The 13,513-nt window shown below is 33.7% G+C and overlaps 1 protein-coding gene and 1 non-coding gene across 2 annotated transcripts; both read right to left on the bottom strand.

Annotated features, from left to right (window-relative positions):
* Positions 1–1,065: 1,065 nt before the first annotated feature.
* On the bottom strand, positions 1,066–9,770 carry LOC147395393 (nuclear transcription factor Y subunit B-1-like). The gene is made up of 7 exons (XM_086451002.1): positions 9,615–9,770; positions 9,275–9,502; positions 9,024–9,153; positions 8,865–8,870; positions 8,673–8,756; positions 8,506–8,557; positions 1,066–1,427 (listed from the first exon to the last, which is right to left on the bottom strand). Exons 2-7 carry the CDS (start codon positions 9,487–9,489, stop codon positions 1,285–1,287), a joined length of 630 nt encoding a protein of 209 aa, XP_086307128.1. The 5' UTR covers positions 9,490–9,502; positions 9,615–9,770; the 3' UTR covers positions 1,066–1,284.
* Positions 9,771–12,402: 2,632 nt separating this feature from the next.
* On the bottom strand, positions 12,403–12,504 carry LOC147395394 (U6 spliceosomal RNA). Its single transcript, XR_015181259.1, has one exon. It is a non-coding gene; the product is annotated as a U6 spliceosomal RNA (small nuclear RNA).
* Positions 12,505–13,513: the final 1,009 nt, after the last annotated feature.

A 13,513-nucleotide genomic window follows, 5' to 3' on the forward strand; every position in this document is an offset into this window, starting at 1 on the left:
TAAAATGTTAGATGTAAACGTGTATAAAAAATCATATTTAGAATTATTATTAATCATATATATATATATATATATATATATAGACAAAGAGAGCGAGAGAGAGAGAGAGAATTTGAATAGCAAGATCATAGAACTAGGGTGCAACTTGGTTCGGTTTTGGAACCGAACCGACAGATCTGTTCCACTAAGTAAGAATCAAAACCGAACCAAATTCCATTGGATTCAAACTGAACTAAAGTCGATTAGGTTCGATTAAGTTCTATGGGTTGTCAATATTCTATAAATTATAAATTATATTTTTTAATGAAAAAATAAATATATAATAAACATAAAATTTCATACAATAAATCACTAATCTATTCATAAAAAATTCATTAATTTATCCATAAAAGACCATTAATCTATTTCCTAACTCATACAATAATTCATAATAATTATTATATACATATACATATTTATTGTTAAAGGGTTCGATTCTATACAAGCTTTGATCCTAGAACCGAACCAGATTGATTGGTTCTCCATTTTCGTAACCAAGAACCAAATTGCGACTTGTTCCAAACTGAACCAAACCAAGTTGCACCACTAGATAGTATGCTATTAAGTACTTCTTTAACCAATGTTACAAAACAAGCTTAGATTGTTTAAAAGTAATAACAAAAGTTGTTTCTCATAAAGCATTTTTATAAAAGTAGCTTAAAAGTAACGAAAGTAATATCAAACACAACCTTACAATTTTAACTTCAGTAATTGGTAAGAATGGAAATAATGAGGGGAGCCCTTCAATGAAGTTTACAATAACCAAAAAAAAAAAAAAAAAACCTAGGTCAACCTTTATGAAATCAAGGGAAGAAGAAATAGAGTTGTAAAAGTATAAAGGCTAATAATATAGATATTGAAAATTAATTCAAAGTTAAAGTCTATGATAATTTACTGCTAATCCCTTTGGTTTCACATATAAAGGAAATATACCACATTGTGTTTGGTATATAAATACCCTTTTAAGAAAAAAAAAATGCCTCATATAGCATTTTAGTTGTTGTAAAGGAACAAAGAAAAACTACCAACAAAGAGAAAAGCAGGTCATCTAAAGAAAAGGTACCCAATAACACCAAATTATAAGTCATCACAAAAGAAAAGACATTAAAATTATAAATAAAACCCCCAAACTATAAGTCATCTTCTAAAGACATTTAATAAACCCAGTGTGTCCTGTTGATAGAAGCAACAGACACCACCCCAACAAAAAAAAAAAGTGAAGCATCTGTCTAATCAGATAAATACTTATAATAATGTATCATGAATGATATAGAGAAGTTCTAGTTGCAATGGAATTACAGATGATGAAATCTGTTGAATCAGTGCTTCTGCATGGGAACCATAAGGTGATGTGACTGTGACTGTGCCTGTGCCTGTGCCATCTGCTGCTACATTTCAAGAACACTGTTGTTAGTATTCCAATTAATTTCCTAATACAGTATTATGTAAAATTAGCCTCCAATACATTGACTAACCATTTCAAGCATATCGTTGCTTTGGTGCTATATTAGCTAAATAGGATTGTCAATAGATTGGATCAGTCACGAAATCCAATTTCAATAACTACAGAACCAGATCAAGGATTCAGGTTCCAATAAGGACCCAATCTGATAAGAATCCAATTTAACAACTTATTGGATCAACCATCTTCCGATCTGATAATTTGTTTGAAATAATAAATGATGAAAATTTATTTCTTTTTTAACTCAAATATATGATGTATGCTAAGTTTTATATATGCTTTTAATAAATTGAATCGGGTAGAATTGGGATCAATCCAAATATATATATTTGGGTCAGGTTCGCCAGCCAACTATATGGCCAACGATATAACAAACATTTTGATCAGATCGGATCCAGAAAAATACATATTATATCGCCATGACCTTTTGTTTCCAATTGATTTCTTTGAATTTTGAGACACTTCCACAACAACATTATCCCTTTTGTTACTCTCTAGCAAGGATAAATCTCCCCCCGCTTCTTTTGTATCCATAATCATTCTTTTAACATCTCTTTCATTGCCGAATCAACTCTTACAAATGCATCCCATTGCACACCCCCAGCTCTTCCTACTACAATAAAAGAAAACAACCACTCGTCCACTTTTTCCTCATAAATTAAGATGTCAAATCAACTATTTAAACAAAATTAAAAGGCCTTTGGTAAGACTGGGAAATTTCCAAAGATGATCCAGAAATGGATTCCTCCCAATCGCCCCACATAAGAAACCTATCAAATCTGCTAAGGACAAGACATGCATGACTGTTAGTCCAACTTCGCCAGCCCCTTCACAAATCATAGGTCCTCCATCCAATCCTTTCCAACAAACAAATTCACCAAACTTCTTCATAATCCTAGTCAGATAGCTGTCTCCTTTCTTTTCAAAGGAAAAAAAAAATCTCATTAACATTAAAATAATTTCTTACGCACCAAATAGTAGCGTACAAACCTGGTTCATCATTCTACTAATTTCAAAATTGAAACTTGAGACAACAATATATAGGAACATATAAGGAGTACAAGAAGACCTTCTAGAAAGTCTTTAACCTTGACTGAACTCTTATTCCACATTAACAACATCAAACTGTATGTCATTTCCAAAACAGGAAGCTCACACCAACCCACCTTTTGACCAAAATCTCAGACACTGCAATCATCATGCACTTTATTTTAGATTCCTACAGAACCACAATGTCTATTTCCACTCGTATTCAAAACTTAATAACTATAATCCTTTCCTGGCTACCTAATGCACTTACATTCCATGTTAGAATACTTATATTCATTGGAAAACCTAAATTCATTCTACCTCCATATCTATCCCTAGGTGTCTCCATAGGGGTTATGTTAGAGCCATTCATAAAACTCTCCACTTCTCTTACAAGTTTGGGCTTTCTCCCTCTCTTCCCATACTGCATCAATTGTGCATTATCCACTTCCCTACCTACCAACCCATCAGGGGATAGATCACTCCCACCTCTACCACTTTTGCTCCCTCCATTCAATAGTCTCACCTCTTATATTATTTTGCATCCTCCCATTTTTCTTAATTTCACAATATATAATTCCCAAATTTTCTTGAGCTTCCTTGATGTTAGGCCCTCTTGTTGAAACCTCTTCACCTCAGGTCATTATCAGACCCGTCATATCTGAAATTAGCTGCCACTATTAGCTAGTTGCTAACTCTACCATCATCTCATCTTCCCAAAACACATTTTGAACCCTGTCATGAAGATAGGACCTGGTCTGGAATCATTAGAACATAAAACAAACAATGTAGAATAGAATACAAGTTGGTTGACATATTGCAATGCCAACCACCATTGATTGCGGCGACCTCCAGTACATAGATTCTCTTTGTTTGACCCTCCACCACCCATCCCTCTCCTTATCACTTTAAGGATTTTCCTCAAAACCTTCTTCAGACTAATTTTTCACATCTCCAACCATCATCCTAGTTGACTAGCACCTTCTACTTCTGTCGTTAACTTTTGCACCATGTGTAAAGTAAATGGAAAATCGATAAGTCAAATTTTTCTTCATTGTAGTTTGACTAAGGTCATTTGGAAAAATTTCGGTGTAGTTTGGCTCACGAGACACTAGATCGCGCCACAATCAATTTTGAAATTTATCCATGATTGCCAAACCTCATCCTTCTTGCTTAGAGGTAGTACTCTTTGGAGACTACTCCCTCTCATAATATCATAGGGCATCCAAAAGGAACAGGATAAATAGGATCTTTAAGGGGGGAATAAGCTTCAAACATTACATCATTATATCCATCAAAGGGCTCAGATTTAAATGGGCATCTTCGCACAATAACTTTGGAGGGATCCCTCTGCAAGGGCCTTGTTTTTAGGTGGGAGATGCTAGTTCTTATGGAAGTATAGTTTAGTTTTGGGATAAGGCTTTGATGATGATTGACTAGGAAGGTCTTTTTACCTCTTAACTTTTTTCTTTTGTGTTTAGCTGAATAAATATCTAATCAAATAAATACGCCATGTAGTCCGTATCATACTAGGGTTTCTGTCATCTGGCAAAACAAGAACAACAAAACCTTAACCCAAAGATTTGGAATTTGGTAAATAAACAAATAGTGTTCCCCTATCCTACTATGTCCAATTCCAAGTCTTCTACAATTGAAAATGAATCAATATTTCTTTCAATATCCCAATCCATGTTCTTTAGGGTCTTCCTCTCTCTTTTAAGACCCTCAACTTGAATATTTCTTCTAAGTGAGGCAGTAATCAACCTACTTCGAACAAGCTCAAACCATCTAAGTTGACTTTCTCTAAGTTTATCGCATATTGGAGCTACATCTATTTTTTCCAAACATGTTCATTCTAATTTTATCTTTGCTGGTCTTCCAACTTATCTATCTCAGTATCTCTTATAGGCTCATTTTATTAACATGATGCTTCTTGAGTACCCAACATTAAGGCCCATAAAGCATAGTTGGCCAACTATCTATATAATAAAATACAACTATAGGGCCCACCACTTTGTTATAGTTTTGTGGAGGATAAACGTCCCCTCCTCCAACTAAATTGGGTGGGGTCCACACTACTTACTTTATTACCTCTCCTCTTCACCCCCTTCAACTTTATTGTCTTTCCTCTCTCCCCCTCCCTTTTTTCAATAATATCCCTTTAATTTTACTATCTTTCACCTTTTACCCTCTTTTCAATAATACCCCTCTAACTTTACTGTCTTTTCCTTTTTTTACCTCACTTTATTGTCTTTCCTCATCTCCCCTCTTTTTTAACAATACCCCTCCAACTGCAATGTTTTTCCTCTTTTATCCCCTTAACCTCAAAGATTTTTAATAATGCCCCTCCAACATTATTATTTTTCCGTTTTTACCCCCTTAACCTTAAAGAGGATGCCTACACCATAGACTAGGGCAAACTCTAATCATCTTATAAAATGTTCCTTTTTATCTAGTTGATAGGCACTTGCCACATAGCACTCCAAAAGCGCACTTCCACTTTAACCTTCTAGTCTGATTCTACGGGCAACATCTTCCTTAATCTTTACATATTTATGTACAATAAATCTAAGATAATGAAAGTTGTCTCTACAAAGTATTTAAAGACCATCAATTTTCATTGGACGTTCCTCTGTGGACTTTACATACTCGATTTTGGTTTATCATCATGCAATAATTCATATATATATATATATATATATATATATATATATATAGGGGGCGGTTCAACAGCCCTAAAGTTTGCCAAACATTTTTTGTAAATCACTTTTGATGGGGTTAGAAGTTTTGAAAGAGGCGGATTTTTTGTGAGGATGATCTCTACGGTGAAGAGATCATCCTCACCAAAAATCAGCTCATTTTGAAACTTCTAACTCTAGCTTACAAGTTGAAGAATCGTGGACCGTCCAATTTTTGTAAATCACTTTTGATGGGGTTAGAAGTTTTGGAATAGGCTGATTTTTGGTGAGGATGATCTCCTCATCATAGAGATCATCCTCACAAAAAATCAGCTCATTCCAAAGCTTCTAACCCATGTTTTGAAAAATGTTTGGCAAGATGTTTGGCAAACCTTAGGGCTGTTGAACCGCCCCCATATATATATTGTTGCATGGACTTTCTAAAATGGTGAAGGACTCGTATTGGATGTCAGTACACCATGTACTCTAGCGAAATGCTTCTCAAATTTGTATTCTTTCTATGTTGCAATGTATTCTTTAGCACTCACCATAGTTTGCGAGTTCTGCATTTTACTTTTTCTTTGTATCAAATATAACGTCAAATACATGTATTGTATTGTCTTTAGGTATTTAATACATGCAATAAAATATATCATTATTAAATATTAAATAGTGATTTTGTCCTATATTATTTAAAATTGACAAGGCACAACACGTACGCCTCTTGGTAAGAAGTGTATACCTCAATTAAGCATGACTGAGGTTTGCACCTCTTGGTTGATGGCTAACAAGTTTTTTCTATTAATATTTCCTTCTATTTTTAAATTATATATTAATCGTATTTATGTTATCTTCAATTTCTTTCTTGTTATTGGCATGAAACATAATTAGAGCATTTAGAAAAAAAAAAAAATTGAATGTAAATAGTAATTTAAGTAAATAGATTTTTGAATTTATTAGAATCATAAATAGTTAAATACATTTCTATCTAATATTTTATGCAAAGAAAATTATTGAAAACAACATCTGTTCATATTTTGCAATGAATATAAATACTTATTTATTGCAAAAAAAAAAATTAATTATTGAAATAAAAATATTAGCAAAAATTTAATTTGTTTTTATTTTTTAATAGAAAATTAAGAATAAATAAATAAATGCAATTATTGCAAAAACTACAGATAAAAGATTATAAAAAATATTCTAATAATCTTTTATTGCCAATTTTGTTGTGATTTATGGTATATTTGCATGTTTAATAGGCATTTAAGAATACATAAACTCAAAAAATTGAAAAAAAAAAAAAAAATAGAATTTCTATTTTTTTCATCACAATTTATAAACATGCATACAAATATATAATGAATCATCTAAGATATATAAAAAATAATTTATGAATTCAAAATTCAATTCTTAGAAAATTATAACTTAAAAGTTACATGATGATTTTTTTTTATCAGTAAAAGTTACATGATGATCAATTATAATAATTAAACTAACTCTAAAAATTAAGTACCTTATTAAGACATAAACTTAGAGAAGATGAGGCTTCTTGAAAGCTTGATTCTAGAGCAACAAAAAATTCTTTAAATCTTGATTCTTGCTTCTAGATTGCTTGAACTTGATTTAGATAATTGATAACATAAGTAGTAAATGCAACTTAAAGTTTATGTGATCACTTATTATATTATGTTATGGCATAATCACAAAATCGTATATGCCATAACAACATTATTTTAGGCCCTAAAATAGCATATGTGATCACATTTAACAACACAAATTGACATTTTTTTGCCACATTAACTTTTGAAGATTTCTGAATATAATGACACAAACATACAAAACATATTTTGTTTTTTAAATAAACCCATCAATCAAGATTCACATCAGCAAATCAAGAAAAAAAATAATCCAAGAGAGAGATTGTCTCACTCTTCTTATTCATATTCCGATATTAAAAAAAACCTTGATTTTTTCTCAAACCCCATCATCTTCCCCCTTGATTCATTTACAAACTATGTAAAAAAAAAAATCTTAAATTTTTTTTCTCAAACCTATCATCTTTAACCTATGTCAAAACCCTAGACTTTCCATTTCCACTTTTTTTTTTTATTATTAGCTACAACTTTCAAATCTCAAGGAAAGTTAGGATTTGGGGGAAGTAGAACACGATGGAGGTCTAAATAGAAAAATATATGGTTTTCTACAAGGTTTGACTAAAGGTTGTAGAGAAAGAGAGAGCGGGGGTAATTGTACTTGTTCGCAATTGTCTGCCCTTTACAATAAAGAATTCCAACTTGGCCCAGGAAACCACTAGCAACAACAAAAAGGAAGGGGTCCATGTAGCTATTGCGCCTACCTAAAGAGCGGCAAGTTCGGCATCTAGCCATCTGCCACCAAAGATGCCGACTACAAAAAGAGAATCAACTTTAGATAACCAAGCCTCTAATAGGCAATGTGTGGAATGGCTGAGCGTGGACCTTATAGGATAGATAATCCAAGTCAAGAGTGGAGTTACAGGAACAACCGTCTTATGGAAAACAACTTTCACGTTTAGCACAGAGAGCACTTTTTTTGTTGAGAAATCCTCGTTCCATCAAAGAAGTTGGGGTATTTCTTAGGGTTGTCGCCCCTCTCCTTTTCTTATCTTCATTTTCTTCTTGCAGTCATGGGGTAGAGCTCAATGACTAAATATGTCCTAGCAATAGGACTTTTCAAAGCTCATGAAAGATAGCCAGGCATCGATGATCTAGGGGGGAAAAAAAAATTTTAAACCCTAGCATTGATGCAGAATCCTAGCCATGATAGCCTAGCCTAGTTGAAAGACTTTTAAAACCTTATTAAAAAGAAATAAAGGCAATTGAATAGGATTTTATTGGATTGGATGAAGCAACATCCCAATTTGAATCCAAACTATATACAAATATTAAAATGATATCCAAATTTAAATTTGAATCCGATATTTGAAATTTTCGAATAGTAGCTGAAATTTTGTATACGAATTCAAATCGGATTCAGATTTTCGACTATCCATTGACAAGCCTAGATTTTTATCGGGTAGGCGCCTTCCTGCCCTTTAAACTTTACCTTCTAAACATTATGATCAATAGGTAAGATGAATAAGAAATACGTAAAGTACTACTCTAACCAAACTCATAACCTAAAAATTTCAGTCTCATTATTTGATGATCGAAACATACAATACTCAAAAAGAAAAAAAAATATCTAAAATGTTTCACATGTCATTATTAAAATCTTCCCAAAAGAGAGGAGAGCAGAGGGGAATGAAATGATTACTTGAGAGTTCACATAGTTTGTGCCTTGAGTGAAATGAACCCTGGTGAGCCATCTGTCAAAATTATTACCATCAATTAAGAAAGAAAACGAGAAGGAAAGCTTGTGCGCATTAAAAGTTATTCATAAAGTAATTGAAAAACGCACCAAAGTATCCATTATATCCACACCTGTGCATTGAGACCAGGTTGAACTCCCATTGCGTCATTTTTCCCAGATCCCTCACCACCCTTCGCAGATCCCTTAGTATCACCCTGTCAAAATTCAGATTCCGCTCAAAAGATCAATAAACAATCTTACAGAAAATATGACCAAACAAACAACAAAATAAATCATAAAGTAAACCAAGAAGAAACAATTACCTCGATCTGCAACACCGTGTTCATCACCAAAAATCAACAAACAAAAAAAAAAAATTTAATAAAATTTAAGTGTTAGTTTAGATTCCTCAATTACTTCGAGATCAAATGAAGAAACCCAAATAGCAGATCAAAAATTGAAAGCAGAAGTAAGAGAATTACCTCTCTGTACCTATTCAGGTACACTTTGAGCGGATCGATGTAGTCTTCAAACCCTAACGTCGCCATTGCCCACAAAAGATCATCTCCATTGATAGTCTTCCTCTTCTCTCTCTGGCATTTATCACTCGCCCTACACACAAATCCCAAAAATTAGATTTTTTTAAAAAAAATTCAAAAACTTCGATCCTGCACAGTTTCTTTCGCTAAAACTTCGATCACAACAAAATAAATAAAATAAATTGATCTCATACTCGCTGGTGATGAAACTGATGAACTCGGAAACGCATTCCTGCACAGTTTCTTTCGCATCCTTAGCGATCTTTCCATTCGCTGGAAGCCCTTTCTTCATGATACGACTGATATTCGCGATTGGAAGGTATCTGTCTTGCTCTCGAACGTTCGACCGAGGGCTCTGATCACCACTCTCATGGCTTCCACCACCGGGACTCGCCGGAACTTCGGCCATGGTCGCCGGAAACCTACGTCAACAAAACGATATTCGATAAAGAAAATCAATCGAACCGAAAACCCTAGGTTTTGATTGTACGGAAACCCTAGCTCTGCCATGGCCACTCGAGAGAGAGAGCTAACCTGCGAGCGAATAAAAAATAAAAGTTTCGGAGATTTGTATTTGGCGCGCGCGTCAAAGAGAGAGAGAGGATTGATGGAGAGACGACCGAGATGAGAGCTTGAGCTACAGCTTTGCTTATCTAAACCGTCCGTTACAAAAAAACCTTTTATAAACTTCTCGGGAAAGAAGGTTTGCTGTTAAACAACGAAGATGATTAGCTGCTAAATCAGTAAAAGTATGACACGTGCCAAATAAAAAGGGATCTCCAGCGTTTTTGGAACTTTCGGTGATTTTAACATACCCCCTCCATTTTTTAGGATAATACTTGAGAAACCCTTATATTTAACAAATTACCAATAAACACCTTACGATAAGACTAGTAAAAAAACCTAAATACCCTCACCTTCAACCTATATCGAATATATCCATCTCTTCCAACCTACCATATCTACTGTAAATTATTTTAAATTTATTTGACCTTCTCATCCTTTATTTGGTATAAATCTATTTTAATCAGGTCATTAACTTGGTAACAATGGAAATTGAACACTATCTTAGTGGTAGAATCAAAAAACAACTTTGAAGCGGGCAAGTCGCTTCAAATTTGAAGGTTACACGTGGCATTTTCAAGATGTATTCCAAATTTTGATAGAAATCTAAGGTGTGAAATAAATTTAAAACGTCATGTGTCTTGAAACGAGGAAAGATCCTTCAAAATTTTGAAGCGGCACGTCCACATCAAAATGGGACTAAGTAGTATCACCCATAGATTTTACCAATTAAGTTAGTTGGCACTTCATTTAATCCTTCATTTTTCACTTCAATAGAAAAGCCTTGATTTTATTACTTCTGCGTTTGCTGTTAAACAATGGAGATGATGAGCTGTTAAATCAGTACAAATATGCCACGTGTCAAGATAACACTCTTCTCTAATGCTTTTCTCATAATTGTTTTGTTAATACTTGAAAACCCCCTAGTTTTTAACTATTAAAATATCTAGATACCCTCATCTACAATCTATATCTAAGACTCCATCCTTTTAGTCTTCAATCTCTATGATAAATAATTTTAAATCTATTTAATCTTCTCTGTTTTTCATTGGCAAATATTTTTTTAATGAGATAATTTATCTCAATTATCATCACCCACAAATTTTACCAATTAAATTAGGTGGCACTTTATTTCCTTCAATCCATAATTCTCAACCTCAATAGAAAACTCTTGATTTTCAATCCAAAATTGTTATTTGTATTCACAAAAGATTAGATATTTTATAATGAAGGTCTAAATTGATTGAATTTTAAGGTTGAAGATGAGCGTAAAAAGTTTTACCCAAAAGAGTTGAAGATGATGAGTTTTTGAAAGAAAAATAAATGCTTCCCGAAATATAAAGTTGAAGATGAGGGTATTTAAGTAATTTACTAGTCTATTAAAAAAAGACCAAAGTCAAGGGGAAGGATATCAATTTGAAAAACATGGGGTGTCTCAAATATTAACCAAAATGTGAAGGGTATGTCTAAGAAAACACGTGGTACCTTTTGTATTGTCCTTTAAATGTGAGACGAGCGGCATGCGCTCCTGTCCTTTCGGAATCAATTCGTCTACAACGATCATACAAATAATATATTTGTATAAACCATCGGTACATCAGTTTGCATCATAAAATGCTGATATTTACGTTTAAAAAGTGGGCTTTAGATGACCCACAAACAATCTTGAACGTCCGATTATATTACTATTTATAGGATGTTTTGAAATTTTAATAAATAAGTCAAATCCGACCGTTTAAAAAGTTTGACTAGTCGAAAACTGGAACTCGGTGACTGATCACGAGCGCTCCTTCTGCAAAGTCACATCGTGATGTACGGGACTACAGTATTTTTGTATAAGGTGTTGCACCTGATCTATGCTAACCTATTAACTATATGGAGTAGGTGTGTGTGGGCCCATGGAGAGACGTTGATCAGCCATTGACCAATTTAAACGGACTTTAGTCAGTTTGACTAGTCCTTCGTACCGAACACCAACCAGTTCACCCAACAACCTACTCCAGGACCCCTCTTCTATCTTGAGTATCTGTCTGTCTTTGGCCACCTGGATCGGGTCAGTATGGATTTAGGATCAATCGGGTCGGATCGAACACAGAACTGATATGATAAGGATTGGATTCAAATTTGTGACAGATTAGGCTTCCATTGGATTTAACTACTGGGGTCCGACTTCAAATCAATAACAATCAGATTATCGGATCGGTTTCATCTTTGATCTAATACTGAGGTTATTGGGTTTTCGGGTATGATCATATCCATTGACAGTCCAAGAAACATGTACCAGTGACTAAGAAACCTACGTTTTTCCTCACATTTCATCTCAAACATTGTCTGAGGTTAAAGAAATCCCACAAAGCATACCACATTCTCATACCATGTGGTTGTGTCTTGTTGTTCTTTATTTTATTTTATTTTATGGGTAAAGTGGGTTTGAACCCACGATGTCAAAGTTGCTTTGCAATGTCTCAAATCAATTGAACTAAGCATCTAGGGGTGGAGCCAGGATTTTCTTGTAGTGGGGGCAAATTATGATTAGTTGTACAGTTGAAGAACTTGAATGGAGGGAGGTGAGGGTGTGGGGGCAAAAATTGGAGGGAGGTGAGGGTGTGGGGGCAAATGGGGAGAGAGGTGAGGGAGTGGGGACAAATGGGGCAAGTAATTAATTGAAAATATAAGGGTGTCTCAAAGTTCTGTGGGGGGCAATTGCCCCCACCAGCTTCTTACTAGCTCGGCCCCTGTATATATCAAAGCCCAAATTGGATCATTTCTTGATTTGTGATTTGTGTCTGTCATCTTTACGTAGGGGCCTAGCTAATATTCTCTCTGTCATCCCAATTTTATTAGATGTCTCCAAAGAGACATACATTGGTCTTATATGTGTCCCAATGTTCAATGAAAGGTTAAGATAAGAATAAAATTCCCTTAAGATTCAACTAGAATAGTTCTTTGGAGACAATTTTTTATTTAGTATGCTATGAGAAGTCCTTAATAATTTGTTTGGATTGAGAAAAATGGAGAGGAGAAGAGAACAAAAAAACAACTCTCTCCACCCTATTTAGATAAATAAGAGAGGAGAAAATAATAGAATAGAAAATAATTTGTTCAATTTTCTCATTTTCTTTCCGTTTTGGGGGGAAAACAAAATTGAACAATTTTCTCTCCAACTTTGTCCTCTTTTTTCTTAACTTCTCAAACAAGAGAAATGAAAAGAATACTATTTCTTTTTTTTTTTCGTTTTTCTTTTTTCCGTTTCTCAATCCAAATAGAGCGTAAGACTAAATGGAGGCTTTTCTACTGTCCAAAAACATTTACCCTTGTGTCATATGAAATGATTTTCAAAGGGATCAATTTTCCTACAAAATCCCTTTCTATCTCAATAATTGGACGACTAGGGTCGTTGGATTCTAAAATTTTACATAATTTATCATTTTTACATCAAAGATTTAATTTAGATGAGGATTATCTCCTCAATACAGATATTATTACCTATTCTTCAGATTTTAAAATCCAAGCCGTCAATTCTCTCCATTTTAAATAATCGTTGTTCTCACTTCATAAACAAAAATGAATCACGCTTCATTGCAATTATCAGAGCCAAAAAATTTCCCATCTTCGTATTTAAACTTAATGCTATATAGATCATTTTTACAAAAACTTAAAAAAATTACAAAAATATTCTTTCATCAGGTCATCATCTAAATTTCTTAGATAAGCGTACATACCACTAATTGGTATTCAATAAAGAGAGGCACATAAAAAAAAAACAAGAACTTATGATAAAACGATGTTCTTTGTACAATCTCGGAAATGGTTCTATACACTGCCATCTCAGCTAACGTATAAAGAGTATCAGTTTATCACGACTCAAA

Source organism: Akebia trifoliata, chromosome 8, assembly GCF_017979445.1.
Source record: "Akebia trifoliata isolate Shusen 1 chromosome 8, ASM1797944v1, whole genome shotgun sequence".
Classification (NCBI taxonomy): Eukaryota; Viridiplantae; Streptophyta; class Magnoliopsida; order Ranunculales; family Lardizabalaceae; genus Akebia; species Akebia trifoliata.